General features: G+C 55.6%; 1 protein-coding gene across 1 annotated transcript; it reads left to right on the top strand.

Moving 5' to 3' along the window:
* The first annotated feature begins 1,066 nt into the window (after positions 1-1,066).
* P2RX1 (purinergic receptor P2X 1) lies at positions 1,067-16,397 on the top strand. Its single transcript, XM_075517855.1, has 14 exons — positions 1,067-1,146; positions 3,563-3,791; positions 7,193-7,340; positions 7,879-7,950; positions 8,397-8,466; positions 8,991-9,087; positions 9,816-9,896; positions 11,511-11,652; positions 12,738-12,868; positions 13,545-13,635; positions 14,216-14,281; positions 14,940-15,032; positions 15,620-15,667; positions 15,970-16,397. The coding sequence occupies exons 2-13, from the start codon at positions 3,655-3,657 to the stop codon at positions 15,662-15,664; spliced, it is 1,173 nt and encodes a 390-aa protein (XP_075373970.1). The 5' UTR covers positions 1,067-1,146; positions 3,563-3,654; the 3' UTR covers positions 15,665-15,667; positions 15,970-16,397.

Here is a 16,397-nt window from a genome sequence, read left to right as displayed (position 1 = left end):
CCGTGCAGAGACTTTCAAACCACCCACCCCCCCCCCCGCTTTATGCCCCAGCTCCTCCATCCTCTGGGTCCGTGTCCCAGCTTGGAGCAAGGATGAACTCACATTTCCAAACGTCTCCCTTAAAAATGCCATTTTTTGCATTTTTTTCTCGACAGCCCCAAGCAGAGGTCGAGTGTGTTTAATAGGCAGGGGGAAGGAGCTGCTTTTGCAGCCATGGACGGAGTCCTGTGCTAAGCCCACGGCAGCACTTCCAGGGACGCCCTTGGTGGGTCACCAGCCCTCGATGCCCTCGGCAGCCGACCCAGCTGGAGCTGAAGGAGATGCTGGATGAGGCCAAGCCCAGTGCTGGGGACTGGGTAATGCTGGCTGGCCCAGGAGAGCGTTTGGGCACTCTGGTCCTGGGGCTTTGCAACCCCGAGCACTAACCCAGGGGCTTTAGTGCCTCATTGGCTGTTGCTACTTCCATTTTCACCTCCCGTGGGCAGTGGAGCTAGATAGGTTCATTTTCCTTATCTCTAACTAGTTTTGCCCTCTGTGTCCCCACGTTGTCCCGCTCCCACCCCACCTGGTCCCACGTTTGCATGCTGCTGGGGTCAAGCCCAGCTCAGCACCTTCTGTGCCCGGGGCAGACCCGGCCTCGGTGCCCAGGACCCGCTGCAGCCGAGCTCAAGCTGCCAGGGCTCCTCCAGCAGCAACTGCAGTCTTTGCACGTCATCCCCCAGGCAGAGCACCCCCGGGGCCTCCCGCCTGCTCTGCCTGAAAGCGGACGAGAGATGCAAAAGCTGTTCAGAGGAAATGACTGTGAGCGTATCACCAGCATCATACAAGTTCGTGTCTGCAGGAACCCAAAATAAATCCCCAAGGTCACAGCTGCTGTGCAAGCGTCCGTGCAGCGGGTCGTGGGCACCCCTCTGGGCTGCACCTTCCACAGTACGCTTCTAAAACCTTCTTTCCACTAATCCTTTTTTTATTTGTATTTTTCATTTAGGCATTACAGTAACATATTTATTATCACAGCAGATTATCGCAAACAGAAAGCAAGCTCTGACCTCACATCAGGACAGCCCAGCACCTGAGCCGCAGCAGAAAGCCTCACAGCCCCGTGAACTCAACACCTCCCGGCAGGCGACCGCCCTGCCTGGGCAGGTAATTGAACATTTTAACAGCCCAAGCAGAGCGCTTCCCCGCGATAACCACCTGGCAGAGGCGGGGAGGTGTGTTAGCAGCTCATGCAGGTTACTACCGGGCAAAGCATCACCGCAAACAGGGGTGTGCAGGATGCGGCCCCGGCAGGCAGCCGGGCACGCCAGCCAGCTGGCACCGCTCGCACACCCACATCGCTGTTGTGGGGCCAGGTAGCTTAGCAATGCCAGCCCGAACCTATTAAATTCCCTGTTATAAAGTAATTTAAAGAATGGTAAACCCAGGGATGGCGCGGGCACGGGAGAGGTGTGAGCTATGACGGTGGGTTTAGGCTATGATTTGTTTTTCAAACATTTAGACGTCATGGCCAAGAGGGTGCCCGTGCTGGTAGCCCGGACCCGGCAGGAGGAGACCCAGGCCCCATGGGTGCTCCCATGTCGGGGTCCCCCCCTCCCCGCATCACCCCGGCCGCATCCACGGGGTCCAGCCCCACTCACCAGCTGCAACGTGGCTCCAAGAGATACTAAAATGGGAGATGCATATTATCTCCCAATGGAAAGTATTTTAGCTAAATCCATGCTATAACCATTTTATTGACTCCAAGTACCAGAGAGAAGGTTAGAAGTGACTCTTTTACAAGTCATTTTGCTGTTAAATTTAGCTGTCCTATTTTCATTATCCCCATGGCTTTGGCAAGGGGGAGCAGCCTTCCCTAAAAGGCCTCGTTTCATACAGTAAGTTATTTGCTTCTCTCCTGGCAGATATCTAAGCTTATAAGGTTTGTCTGCTCCGCTCAATAGCAGTATCAGCCTTCAATCTTATATGATTAGCATCAGCATTTCATATTTGCTTTTGGCTCCCCGTCTGACAGCTTTCCACGTCGCTCAGGACTGGGGCATTGGGATGGCGTCACGTCACTTGTAACGTGGGATCATCTCATTTTGATTCCCAAGGTTCATGGTACGCCCAAAAGATTCGGATAAATGTCTCATCTGCTTTTTCCCCCCATGCTCCCTATTGCCCAGCGAAGGTAATCGATTCGTTCCACTCATTTCACAGTTGTCAGGTCTATAAAATATTGAGTCGATAGGTCAACGTGATGCCAAATGACGGGTAATTGAAGATGAAAGGTGATGATGTTAAAAGAAACGTTCCGGAAAGGGAAGATTTATCCCATCAGGTTAAACTTGTCCATATTTCCAAAAACATTTCTTCCTGCAGAGAGGGACCTTGTCCCAGCCTCAGTGGCCACAGGCAGCCGGCAACTCCTCCGAGGTCACGGCAGGCAGTGGGTGAACCGGGGCTCGTGGGACGGCGCCTGTCCTCGCAGGGAGCGCTGAAGCTGCCGGGCTCTGGGCTTTTTGGGGGAATCTTCCTCTGTTTTCCCCAGAAACAACCCGCCACAGCCCCAGTGCTCCCCAGCAAAGAGCTCACTCCCTTGGGGCCGTGCCCTTGAGGCTGCCCGGTGGGATGCGGTGTGGGTACGGGGTCCCCTCTTCACAGCCTCTGCGCTTTCCCCAGCAATGAGCCAATCCCCCCCCAAAGCTTCCCACTGCAACCATGCTGGGTCCCAGATTTCAGTCCGGCGTGTACAAATCCAGCCCCTTCTCAGTGATATTCACTTAAAGCGGTGCCCGCACCACCCTGCCGAGCATCCCTCGCTGTGACCCAGGCTCACCCGCCCGGCCCCGCTCATGGCCGTGCCTTTCAGGAAATGCTGGAAATGCTGAAAATGCTTCGAAATGTGCCCGGCCCGGCCCTGTGCGAGCGCTGGGAACCAGCCAAGCCCCAGCTGGGTGGCCTCACCAGGGGAGGGGGCCAAGACGGGCACCCAGCTGCCTGCGGGTCAGCTCCAAATTGCTGGGCTGGGGTTTCTGTGCCCCCACCCTCCCCCTTCCCGAACCTTTTCCTGGGGCAGCCTTTGGGGGACAGAGCAGGACGTGGGTTAGGGACAAGGATGGGACACCCACCGGCTGAGATGGCTGCTGGGGCAGGAAAGATGATACCCCAACCCCAGATCCTAAAACCCTCTGCCGGGACCCCCACCATCTCCTCCATCCCGACGTTGCCCCCAGGGATGCCTCGTGGTCCCTGCTCACCCTGAGCCCTGCCCGCAGCCCCTTCGTCCCCAGGGAGGGCCCCTGCCCGGGCGAGGGTGCATCCGCCGTGGGCGGGCGGCTCTGTCCCGGTGGCACGTAGGCTCAGCAGCAGGGTGGCCCTGCACCCTCCCGCACCCCGTCCCACCCCCGGACCATGTAGGGCACTGGTTGCTCCCAGCCCAGAGCTTATAGGAAGAGGAAACCCCATCCCCACGCAGAGGAGGAAACCCGACAGCCCAGATGTGCGCAGAGCAACGCCGATAGCGTTTTTATTATTTATTCTTTTTTTTTTTTTTTTTTCCCCTCCTCTCTGCAAACAGAGGAGTTGCACGAGCAGTGGCAGGCACGGCCCAGCCCACGGCACGGCGAGCAGCAGGGCTGGCAGAGGCTGCGGCACAGCCCTGGTGCAGCCATGGGGCAGAAGTGCATGGAGAAGGTGTCCTCCTTCCTCTTCGAGTATGACACCCCCAGGATGGTGCTGGTGAGGAACAAGAAGGTAGGACTGACCTTCCGGCTGATCCAGCTCATCGTCCTGGCATACATCATCGGGTAAGGCTCCCTGGTGCTTGCTTTCCCCCAAATTAATGCTTTGCCACCGGGTTAAAAAGCAACGGAGATGAAGGGGCTCGTATATCCCGATGCGGGGGGGTTTATTGCCGATGACATTGAATGCCCCCAGCCGTGGCCACTCCCGTGCTGCCCAGTGTCCCACCATGGGTCTTCCAGACAGCCGCCCGGTCCCCGTGTCCTCCCCAGAAGTGGCTGCGTGTGCGGGCTGGAGGCTCATCCCTGCCCAGCCCTGCTCCGCACGCCAGGGCCCCGTCTCCTCGCTCAGCCACATCCAAATCCCACTCGAGATGCTGGACGGTGGCCTGAGAATCTGTTGTTATTTTTATTTTCATTTATGTTAACGAAGAGGCATCTGGGGCCAGCACAGTGATTTGTGAGGCCCAAGCGGCTCGAGACAGGACCGTAAATCTCCTCGTCCACCGCCCCGCTGGGGAGGCAGGGCCAGCCCCGCGGCTGGGGCCGGGACGGAGCCTCGCTCCAAATCCCTGGTTTGCTTTGCTTGTAGGAGACAGCTCTGAGAGCAGCCGCCGTGCAAGAGCAACTGCTTTAAAAAGGCAGCGAGTGGAGCAGGCGGGCTCAGAGCCGTGCGAGGATGCGTGTCCTTGGGTGCCCTGGGACTGCTGCTCCTGCCACAGTGATTCGGTCCCTGTCCTCTCGGTGTGGGACGATGTGCTGTGCTATGGGATGCAATGGTTGATAAAAATCTTTGCTGTGCCCCCATGGCTGCTGTGGGCTCGGCCCTCGAGAGAGACTGGCATGCCTTCCATTGGAAGGGCTCCACAGCAGGAGGTCTGCAGGGTGAGGGGGTGTCTGGCCATGAATTGGAAAAAAATGGGTATTTTGGGGGGCGCAGGGTGCCTAGCGCAGCCCAAACGAGAGGCAGTAGCTCCCAGGGCTCAGTGCAAGCAAGTAGCTGTGGGGAGCAGCGGTGCCCATCCTGGCTTTTAGCACAGATCCCCTGGAAAGGGGCAAAAGCTTCCCAGGGGGTCAATCGTGGGACCCCGCATCGCTCCCACCCTGCTCACCAGCACTTCGGCTCGCAAGGGTAATCCTCATCCCAAACTGCTGCCGAGCCAAGGTCTCAAGGACGCTCCATTGCAAAGGGTTTTTCACTGGCCCAGACTGGTGTTACTGGGAGCAGCGCTGGCTGTCCTAAGTGCTGAGCCCATGAAACCCCCGGGCTCCAGCAAACGCGGCCGGGGGCAGCCGCCCCTGCGGATGGGGAACTGGCAGAGGCGGTTGCTCAGAGTGGGGCTCCCTAAGGAAACGCGGCTTAAGCAACCCAGCTAAAACGGGACAGGCAGCCAGGAGGGAGCAGAAGGAGAACCAGCTTGGGGGGGACAGCAGAGCGGAGGAGGCTGGCATGAAGTTGCTGTAATTCCTGCATTTTTGCTGTCTGGGTGGGGTCAGGCTCCATTAGCAAGGGGCTGCCCGTGAGTGAGCGCGGCTGCCCGTAGCCCCACCGGCCATCGGCATCCCCTCGCTGCCTGCAGCACTGCCTCCGGTTCCCTGCCTGCACTGAGCCACGATGCTTGAGATTTTCTCTTCTTTGAAAGCAAGTTTGGAAGGCAGATATTTATTTATTTACAATTACCCCAGCTTTGGTCCCCCTTGGCAGCAGGCGCGGGATGCTTGTGGGGATGTGTGGCTGCGCTGGAGGGATGTGTGGTAGTGCCATCAGTGCAGAGGAGGGACGTGGGGCTGACCCTGCCGAGATACCCAGCGTTACCCTTGGGGAGCAGCTCTTCTTTCTGCTGATGTGCTGCAAGAAGGCGGTATCGCTGCTGGCCAGGCGATGCCAGGCGCTCCCCGGCTGGACATGGCTTTCTGGCTTTCATTTCCTGAAAATCTCACGTGCAAGGAGGCTGCGGGCTGAGCTGCAGGATGGGGCTGGCGAGGGAAGAGGGCTTGGTGACTCTGCCACATCGGGGAGTAATACCAGGGGACTTTTACTACCTGGGCAGGGCTCGATGCGGCATTTACAGCATGAAGGGGAAATGACGCCTTGCTTGCCGTGACCGTGGCTCAGCGGCAGGGTGAGGCCGCATTCTGCCCTGCCATGGGGAGGCTGTATTGCAGTGGGGTGCCCAGCCCTGTGTGCCTGCAGTCACCTCCTCCAGGGAGGGACGGGGTGGCAGCGGCAGAGGCTGCCCTGGAGGCAGATTTAGGGAAACGCTCTGCCATGGTGCCACCCAGCTCACAGCCTCCTGCAGCCCCGAGGGCAGTGGGGAAGATGCCCACTGTAACCAGTATAACCCAGCATGGTCATCTGCCTTGGAGGAGGAGGAGGAGGTTGGAGCTGGGGGTCCCAGCTGAGGTGGCAGCAGTGCTGAATTTGTGCTCCCATCCCCAGGTGTTGGGACAGATGCCATGCCTGAGGTTCCCTCGCCCCCTGTCCCAGGATGCCAACGGGGCTGCAAGCCAAAAAGCACCATCCCCAAGAGGTCCCCGTAAGGTCCAGCACCCGTAGGGCAGACCTCTGGGCAGCACTTGGGGTTCCCCCATTTTCCCCCATGCCTACCAGTTAGGTGCCTGAGGATGGGCTGACATGCCGGGCCGGCATCATGGGCTGTCCCATGGGCAACCCGCTGCCTCTGTTGCAGCCAGCGGGACCAGTGCCCACGGCGGCGGGGACAAAAACCAGATCACTCCTTTTTTAGTGCCAGGAGTGCTCCGCGCTGCTGGGAGCGCTACCCGAAATGGTTGCTCACCCATGTTTATAGTCTCCCTGAGCCAGAGTTAATCCAGCGGCAGCTTGTTTATGCCATAGGTTAAATAGTGTCAGGAGCCGGACCTAATGGCTGCGCGATGGGCTGGGAAACGCAGGGAGAGCCCCACGTCGGCCACAGCAGTGTCCCCAACCCTGCTGCTGCAGCCCTCTTGCAGCCAGGGCCATGGCTCCCTGGTTCCCTTTGCTGTATGGGGAACGGTGGCCCTGGACATGAGCCATGTCCAGACTGACTCCTGTCTTAGCCCTGAAGGCACTGATTTTTGGACAGGGCCTATGAAGTGGATCAGGAGGGTCCAGGTGGGTCGCCAAGCCCAGCAAGCTGCAAACTCTCCATAGGCTTTAATCCCAGATGGCCGATGGCCACCCTGCTCCACCTGCCTTCACATAGCCTCAACCACAAAATGTGTCCCAGTCCCCAAAATAAATCATCCCACTGTAGAAGTCAGGTCCTGCAGCTACTGCATGCCTGGGGCAAAGGGAGAGAGAGCTCAGCAACATGTCCCTCATCCAGCTGGAGGAAATTTGGCAAATAAACACCCAGGAGAGACTTGGTAGAAGAAGCCCCAGTCCATAGCAGTGTGCTGGGACTTGGGGCTCCTGTGGATGAGTGCCAGCGGCCATGCTCATCCCACCACCTTTCCCCATCCAGGTGGGTCTTCCTCTACGAGAAGGGCTACCAGTCTCAGGACAGCATCGTCAGCTCGGTCTCGGTGAAGATGAAAGGCCTTACGCTGACCAACGAGAGCGTCATGGGCCCTCACATCTGGGACGTGGTGGATTATGTTTTCCCACCCCAGGTAAGAAGGCAGGGTGGGTGGGTGGGTTTGGGGGTGTTGCTTTTGTCTCGACCGCTGCTTTTACCCACGCACTGGGGTGCAGAGGGATTCCTCAGCGTAGGCTTTCCGTGGGGCTAACTATGACATGGTGTCCCTGTGGTGGAAAGGAGGTTGCTCCTGCCACAAACCTCTGCCCACATATCACCCCTGGGGAGCATTGGGTGCTTGGGACCCACCGTGGTTGATGGGGCATGTTTGAGGCTGCCTCCAAAAGGCTCAAGGCTCCTCCGGTGCCTCCAGACGAGCATCTCGGGCAGCAAGGGGGGTCCTCTACTGTCCCTGGGGCTGGTGGCATTGCAGGTCCCCAGGGCCACCACCAGCTTCCCGAGCTGTGGTGGCGGAGGGCGGAGGACCCAAAGTTAGGGAGAAAGATGCCGCCTGCCTGGACATGCCCCGGTGGTTTGGGTGCCCTACCCCTTGCCCCAGGGAGAGGCTCCTTGCAAAGACTCCATCAGAAAACGCTGTGCCAGCTGTGAGCTCGTTGGCTGTGTCTCCTCAGGGGGACAGCTCGTTCGTGGTGATGACCAACTTCATTGTCACCCCTGGACAGAAACAAGGAACCTGCCCAGAGGTAAACGCACTGGCTTCCTTCAGCGGTCTCAGCTTCTGTAATTTAGGGGGGTTGTGTGGTGGCACTGGGGAAGGAGTTTTCCTGACCTTGAGAAGTTTGGTGAGAGCCTGAGCCTGGCCCCATGTTATTGTTCCTGACTTGCGAGTACTATGTGAAGGCTGAAAAACAGCCAGCATCCATTTAAGTTTTCTTCCCTTTGAGATGATCAAGCAGAGCAGGCTCGAGGCTTGAATAAAAGCATCTGCCTGGAGTTAAAAAAAGAAATCCCCCCTTTTTCCTGCTTAATCTGGACATCCTTGGCTGGGAAGCGGTGTACGGACGAGGCTCCCGCTGCAGCCGAGTGGCATTTCCCCCGGGGAAAACGCTGTGTGGTGAGGCAGGAGGGACAGGGGACCGAAACCGTGGGGTGTGATGCTGAGAGGCGGCTGCCTGCTTTCTCCAAACAGCTGCCGGACGCCGGGCTCTGCTCGCGGGACAGCGACTGCAGCAAAGGGAAATACAGCCGCCAGGGACAAGGTACGGCGCGGGGCCCTGAGGCTCTGGCACCGGCGTTTCTGGTGAGACACGGCGAAGCCGCAGGGCTGGGGTGTCTGGCTGGGGGACCTCCTTTGGAGCACCAGCTGAGGGGGTTTGGGAAAAGCATCCGGCAGCGCGGGTGAGGGTCCCACCTGGGCTAGTCCTGCTTTCCTCTTCCAAAAGAGATCTGAGCTGTAAAAAGCTCTCCCAACAAAAGGTTAATCAACACTAAAACATTTCCCCCAAACTGTATCTTTCTAACAGCTAGGCATTTTCTGAGGTGTATTTTAGCAAGAAAAATGCCCAGTTGCTTCCCTGTACAATAGTGCAAGACAAACCACTGCCCTGAGCTGAGAGGCCACAATTAATTGCCCTTTTCATAAAGCGGCACAAAAGCCCTGATTATTTTGTGCCTTGGATGTCTGCGGCAGGGCTGAAGCTCCAACCAGATCCTATCCATCCCAGTGTGAAGCTGGGATTTCCCAGTATATAGGGGTGTGAGCAGCCGTCTCTCTTCCCCACAGGGCTCATGACGGGCAAGTGTGTGCATTTCAACAGCTCTGTGAAGACCTGCGAGATCTTTGGCTGGTGCCCCGTTGAAGTTGATGACCATATTCCCAAGTAAGCAATGATGTCAGTGCCCCCTTTTCCATCCCAGTCCCACCCCAGCTGCACCAGCAGCACTCGCTGTAGGGCAGGGCAAGCCGGGGCTCTGCGGGTTGCTGCCAGGACAGCCTGGGTCGATGCAGACTCCATGGCTGTACATGCTGCCTGGTGTGCCCAGGGGGTTTGTGCCTCTCCTGGCATGGTTTGCTCCCCACCTCGCTGGTGGCTCACCCCATCTCTGCTGGGTGTTCTGTGCATGGATCAGCAGCTCCCGTCTATCCTGTTTGCCTTCAGAGCAAAGTTGTGCTCTGCCCATGAGATGTTCTCCACCTCCAGCCTCCAAGGGCCACTGTGAAGCACCTCCTGGCAGATGCAAAGTCCTGTTCCTCCTTGCCTGCACTCCTCACGGGGGGGCCGCAGGGACAGCCGTGGGTCTGCCGAGGGGCCCAGGGAAGCACCCAGGGCCCTTGAGCTCTCTTCCAGCCACCTCACTGTGCTTTTGGGGTTTCTTAACTGAAATCCCAGCACCTAACTCCATCTCTGTCCCCTAACAAGCACTTTCCTCCTTCCTTGGGGCTTTTCTGAACCATGTTGGGATCTTTCACTTAGAAAGGGTAGGGATGAGATCACCAGTTTTGCTGGGTCCTGCTTGTCCCAGTTTGGATGAATCTCCACCAAATGGGGCCTTCTCTAGAGGCCGGAGAGCTGAGCGGTGGGCACATGCCAACACTTGTGTTTTTCAGCCCTGCCCTGTTGTCAGAAGCAGAGAAGTTCACCTTGTTCATCAAGAACAGCATCACCTTCCCCAGGTTCAAGGTGTCCAGGTGAGAGGAGGTTTGGGGGAGCAGCTTCTGCTCGGTTCACCCAGCTGTGTCCCTAAGGGGAATCCATGGGTGTAGCTGGATGCTTGATACAGAAGATGCTGTCCCTCACCAGCAAGCCCAGGTCTACTCTAACTGCCGCACCGATCACCAGATTAGCTGATAGGAACGGAGACATTTCCCTCCCAGATCTGTCCCACCTCAGCTGGTAGCTGTGGTTACAGCAAAGAAGGTTTCTGGAATTAATGTCCCCTGAGTTACCCTGATATGATGCACATTAAAGTACAGTTTCTCTGATTCTTCATTTTTCTTCTCCCTTTTCCTCCCCGAAGATAGCAGTAAAATACTAAATGCCTCAGTGGGGTGTGAGCAGCCAGGATGAGCTTGCTGCCCAAAAATGAGCAGAGGCCCCTCTTACTGTCGTGGTTCCCACCTGCTTCTGCAGCGGGTTGTAGGGTCGGCCCCTTCCAGGCAGCGCTGGAAACGGTGCCGCCGGCTGAAGGCACACACGTAAGAGGATTTGTGATGACACTGATTATATATCTGATTTGGAACAAATTAACGGAAGCTATTTGTGCTGAAGATGGCGGATTCCTCTCTCTAAGCCGATCACGTCCCTGCGCTGCAGCCAAGGTTAAATGCCCTGGCAGCCAGCACGTTTGACAAAGTCAAACTGGCCTCGAGCTGCACCCCGAGAGGTGGCTGGGAGAGGGGATCCCCACCAGCAGCGAGGAGAGTCAGCAAGCTGAGCGAGGGCAGGCAGGAGGGGGGACGCGATGAGGGACAGCAGGTCCTGGGAGGTGAAGGCGGCCGGGCTGGCTGCCATGGCAGGCGCTGAGCTGGAGCCTGCTGGTGTCACGGGGAAACTTCCTGCCTTTGATCACTGCTGCTAATTAACTGCTGAGCATAAATGATGGGACAGGGTTGAGCAAGGCACAAGGCTTACAAAACCCTTTGGGTCAGGGAGGCTTCACAGAAAGACTATTTTTAGGCAAAAGAGCAGGGCAGGGTGGAAGGCAAGACATTGTCCTTCCCTTTTCACCCTTTCTGGAAGAGATGGCAAAATCCAGCTAAATGTAAAAGCTGTGGGATACGCTATCCATCAGCTGTCCCAGATGAAAACTGTTGGTGCGTGGAGCATCGCCTGGCAGAACCCATGGATGAGCTGACGTGCGAATGGGATAGGCAGCTGGGAGGGATGGTGGAGGCCACGGGAGGGTTTGCAAAGCTGAGGAACGAGAGAGGGGGTTGCTAGAAGAGGTGAGGACAGGCAGACGCGCGCTGAAGAAATGGGTTTGGGCAGCAGGCAAAGCAGCAACCCCAAAGCAGAGGTGGAGACCATTTGCAGCAGAGAAAACAGCAGAGAGGCTTCCTCTGCAACAGGAGGTTCAGGGGACGCGAGTCGCTGATGGGGTGGGAGAAACCAGGCAGGGCTGGAGGAAAGGGCCCACTCTCCATGCGCGGGGTCTGCTGAGCACGTGGGGGAGGAGGACGAAGCCCTGAGCTTTGAAGTTACCTGACTTTGAGCAATGGGTTGGACCAGGGACTTCCAGAGGTCCTTTGCCACCCAAATTATTGGGTTATTCAGACTCTTTCTCGCTCTCTTTTCCTTCAAAGGCGCAACTTGGTTGAGAGCGTTACCAAACAGTACCTGAAGAAATGCACCTATCACAAAGTCACCGATTCCTTATGCCCCGTGTTTGACCTGGGATACATAGTGAAGGAATCGGGTCAGAATTTTACCTTCCTGGCTGTTAAGGTACTTCAATTTCAAATGATGTTTCTTGCTGACACGGGGAGGGGCACACCAAGAGAGCAATCGTCCCCGAGCTGTTGAGGCGCGAGGGATCTGTTTTCTCAAGGACTTGCGAGGCAGTGTCAGAATTAGCTCTTAAAGATTATGAATCTCCTTGGGCATGACCTAATATTTAAGCCTTTCTTGGAAAGTCCCCTGTAAGATTGACAAGATTTGACCTACTGGCAATAAATCCAGGGGTCAGTTTGTTTTAATTTGTGCAATAAATTACTAGAGTTCGTGGCCAAATCCCAGCCAACTGAGCTCGGGAGCCTCGGCTGGGTGGTCAAATACTGGTCATCGCACAATGCAAACTGCAGCCTCCCCCCAGGCTCGGAAATGCAGCTTTGCCCAACGCTTCTCAGGGTGGTATGCAAGAGTATCTGCTATTTCTGCACTGCAGAGCCTTAAGCTGACTTTGCCAGGCATTGAATAAAATCAGAGGCTTGCATATATTAAACGTGCGAAAAGATGAGCTTCTGGGGCACAGCTAGTTACAACCTGGACCGAGCTCAGGAGGGACTGCTTCATTTCCTAGCAGAAAACCTCTTAGAGGAGGTTTTCTTCTGATTTTAATGGGTTCATTTCACTCTCCTCTATGACCTTGTTAAATTGCCTTTCATTTTCCCTGTGACGTTAACGGTTTGATGGCAGGGTTAAGCCACAGGGCAGGCAAATCTTACAGGTGAAATCAGGGAAGAAAAGGCTGTGCCACTAGGACCATGGGGGATCTGCAGTGGGCACTGTTTCTCATGACCATGCCTTGGGCACGGGATGCTGACCAGGAACAAGAGGGCATGAATTTAATTGTGTATCCAGCATTTAGGGCAGAAGCAAGTGCCTCCGCATAGGGTGATGTATAGGGCACGAAGCCGAGGCTGCCCAGGAGGTCTGAGACAGCAGTGGGGTCCATGTACCCTGGAGAGCCAGGGCACCTTTTAGCATCGAGAAAGACCACATATGAGGAGAGAAGGAGTTTCTCCATGCAAGCTAGGTCCAAGGAGGTTGGGCCAAGTGGGGCAACCTCATGACTCCTCTCTCGGCTGCAGGGTGGAGTGGTGGGCATCACCATAGACTGGAACTGTGACCTTGACTGGCCCGTCCGGTACTGCAAACCCATTTACCAGTTCCACGGCCTTTACAATGATGACAGTAATGTTTCACCAGGCTTCAACTTCAGGTAAGGAAACCCCTGTTAACTCTCCAGGAAGAATTCAGAGGTGACATATTTCAGGATCCCACAGCATTCAAGGGATGGTGGAAGATCAGGGACTGTTCTCCGAAATACTCACTACCTTTGCAGTGCCAGACAGCAGTGCTCTCTTTAAAATGGCATGAGGAAAGTGATAGCCCATCCCTCGGCCTCAAAATTACCCCGTTGCCTTTTCCTGTACATGTCCTCACCCCTGCAGACTCTCCTGCTCAGCTGAGCTCTTAGGAAGCCCCTTGAGAGAGACTGGAGATGGTGCAAGGTCATCTCACATGTTCCCACACTTCGAAGCATTCAGCCACAGGATGACATTTAGGCATGAGCTGCTGCTCTGACTGCTGCTCTGTGTGAAGCTGCCAGTAGTGCTGCGCTAATATCTGCTGTCACGTAGCACCTGGGGTCACCAAGTATCAGCACAAGCAGGAGCTTTAGCTCCAACCTGCAGGCAGGGAAACTGAGACACAGAGGGGAGAGGTGCCAACAGCCCAGCTCCTTCTGGGGGATTAAGGAGAGGGTCAGGGCCAGGTTCGTGACGGTGCATCCCCAGACCCCTGTCCTGCTCCCACCACGGTCCCGATGCCATTGGGTTGCAGGGGACTGTTGGACACCCTGGCAGGCCATTAATGCTCACCATCCAATTGGACAGATATGCCAAATACTACAAAGAAAACGGGACAGACAAGAGGACGCTGTACAAGGTGTTTGGGATCCGGTTCGACATTTTGGTGAATGGCAAGGTAAGGGTGGCCAGGCGCTGGGTTCGCCCCTGGCTCCCCAGGATGGCAGTGCCATGTCCTCAGGCAGGTACCAGCTCTGTAACACAGCACCGGGGTCTCATGGGGCCAGGAAAACCAATGCGAATGGTTTCCTTGGGTCAGTGGTTTTGTCCCAAAAAAGGTCACCATGGGTTGGGAGGGAACTGTGGAAAGTCAAAACCTTTCACTAATATTTCCAAAAGCTGAACATTTGCATTTTTCTATTTTGTCTTTTTTTTCCCACTGGGAGAGAAGGCTTTCCTTGTTGTGTTCCCACTGGGAATATTTAAAGGGTATACTTTCCTTTTTTTTTTTCATTAAAAATACAGGAAGCAAAGTAATTTCAATTTGTGTCAGCCTAAAACAAACCTACCATATTTTTCTTTTTGACCAATGAGCTTCAAACCAGCTCTTACTCAGCTCCTGTTTCGCTCTGTGCTGTGGTTGTGGTTTGGGTTGCTGCAAGGCTCTTAGCTGAGCTCCACCTATAGCTATGGCACCTTTTTTTTTTTTTTCCTGGAGTGGTTGTAACATATCACTTGTTTTCTCTGATTTTATTCAGGCAGGCAAATTTGACATCATCCCAACCATGACCACAATCGGCTCCGGGATTGGTATTTTTGGAGTGGTAAGTTCAGATATTTCCGGCCTCCATATGGAGACTCAAATTATTCTCCTTGCCTGTGACATCCCTGGGGAAGTGTCCCTGAGCAGCAGTGACATACTGGTTCCCACTCAGACAACAGGGGATGGGCAAAAGGAGGAAAGGAGGTGCTCTTCTGCCTCACTGGCTCAGGAAAATAGATTCCTGCTGCCCACCGGCTGATGTGAATTCTGCTAGCAGGAGCCACTGCCCTGCCGAGTGAGGGGAAGCAGGCTTTCGTGGCAGGGCCATGTCTTGGTATCTTGATAGTTTCAAGTTAGAGCTGGTACTGAGGGGATGTCGGAGGTGATGGGCAGTATTCATGCATGACAGAAAACCAATATCCTATTTGGTTATGGTCATTAAAGACTTTGGCATGACCCAAAGGGTGTTGTGCTCTGCATATACCTAAAGTGGAAGCACTTAACTTCTGTTGACTTAAATTGCCCAGTGTTGAGCCCAGCACACTTCACTTCTGTCCTAAATGGACATTCAGGGGCTGTACGGTCTTATCAGCTGCCACATTGTGGGTTGAAGCAGAAGGGACCCTAATTTGCGGGGCAAACTGGAACAAGCTGGAAGTACAAGGTGGCACAGGTGAGCTGGGAGGGCAGCCCCAACCCTAACTGCACTTTGATTTAAGGCCTCTGTCCTCTGCGACCTGCTCCTGTTGCATTTTCTCCAAGGACGGGACTATTACAAGCAGAAGAAATTCAAATATGCGGAACCGGAACCTGTAAGTAATCCCTCCCCTGCAGAGGCTCTAGGGCAGAGGCCCTAGGTTGTAACTAGCGTGTCCCTCCCCTGCAGAGGCTCTTGCGGGTGCAAGTGTGGATGTGTGCATGGGTGACGATGCTGTAACAGAAACAACATTTATACAATATATTGAGGAGCAACCAAGCGCCTTCCTGAGCTAGTGGGAATCCTGAGCCCTTGGGACTGTCAGAGATTGGGATCCATGAATCTCCTCTCCAAAATTACAGAGATCTTCTGTGTGACTCACTATTAATAGCTTTATTCCCTCCCTTTATCCCCAGATATTCCAGTATCTGTTAACAGTTGCATTGCTTTAAGGGAAGCACAGATGGACCAGTGCTTTAACAAACTGGAAAATGTCCCCTTTTCTGCTTTCTGAGAACATCACCATGACCATGGCATGTTTTGTGGCCTTTCATAGGACATGAAAACAGCTCCCCTCAAATTCATTTGAAATTACGTTTATACATAGGGGGTTAGAAGCTGCTGTTCAACCGCATTTTTCCCTGGCATTAGAAAGGGGCAGGTCTGTAAAAGAATCATCATTTTGTCTCATTTAATCCCCAGTCGAAGTTGCATAAGAAGGAAAAGGAGCTGGACAACACACAGTGAGAGGTGAGTGGTGTTTCCCCAGCCCCGCTAGCATACGGCCGGCAGGGGCGAGGGCTATGGGTCTCAGGGCTATCCCAAGGCCCCCAGGAAGGCAGCAGGGCTCCACAGAGGCATGGAGGAGATCTGAGCTGTGGGCTGTAATATCTAACCTGGGGTCAGCGTTTCCCAGGGCAGGCATGTGCGCAGGGCCGCACTTGGGTGCAGGATGTGGGACTGACATCGCATCTTTGACGGCAGCATTGCTTGAAGAGGGGCAGTGGGGGGCAAGACACCAGAAATCACTGTGCACCTCTCTCTCTTGGCAGAATCCACACTGACCAACAAACCTGCACCCTCTTCCTCCTCCTCTCCTAAAACACGGTTGTCATCCCCTGTCACCAGCCTGCACCAGCCCCAAGGCCAGCAGAAGCAGTGTCCGACACCGGCTCATGGGAACGTGGGCACCCTGCAGCCAGGGCAGGGTCCGGCCAGCTGGGTGCTCCACCTCCGGTGGGACACGCTGCGATGCTGCGGGTGGGTTAAACTCGTGTTGGGCATCAGGGAGCCACTAAGGCACACTTGGGGCCCTCCACCAGCCCTGCTGCAGGGCACCGGGGTCTGCCACCTTTGCAGGCACTTCCTAAGGGCTCCTGCTGTGCCCTGCCTGGTGTGCCGGGGCCGTGCCGGGGCACCCTGCACCCTGAAGCCCCTGGGGAGGGCATCGCTGCCTCTCCTTCCCCAGTGGCCCCCTTGG

The sequence above is a fragment of the Mycteria americana genome, chromosome 15 (genome assembly GCF_035582795.1).
Source record: "Mycteria americana isolate JAX WOST 10 ecotype Jacksonville Zoo and Gardens chromosome 15, USCA_MyAme_1.0, whole genome shotgun sequence".
Classification (NCBI taxonomy): Eukaryota; Metazoa; Chordata; class Aves; order Ciconiiformes; family Ciconiidae; genus Mycteria; species Mycteria americana.
This window is presented reverse-complemented; position numbering and strand designations above follow the sequence as displayed.

Excerpts from the sequence above, each read along its gene's own strand:
- P2RX1 (XM_075517855.1), top strand. The coding sequence starts at position 3,655 with ATGGGGCAGAAGTGCATGGAGAAGGTGTCCTCCTTCCTCTTCGAGTAT. Across the intron at positions 9,088-9,815 it reads GTTGATGACCATATTCCCAA|CCCTGCCCTGTTGTCAGAAG; the intron begins GTAAGCAATGAT and ends TGTGTTTTTCAG. Across the intron at positions 9,897-11,510 it reads CCCAGGTTCAAGGTGTCCAG|GCGCAACTTGGTTGAGAGCG; the intron begins GTGAGAGGAGGT and ends TTTCCTTCAAAG.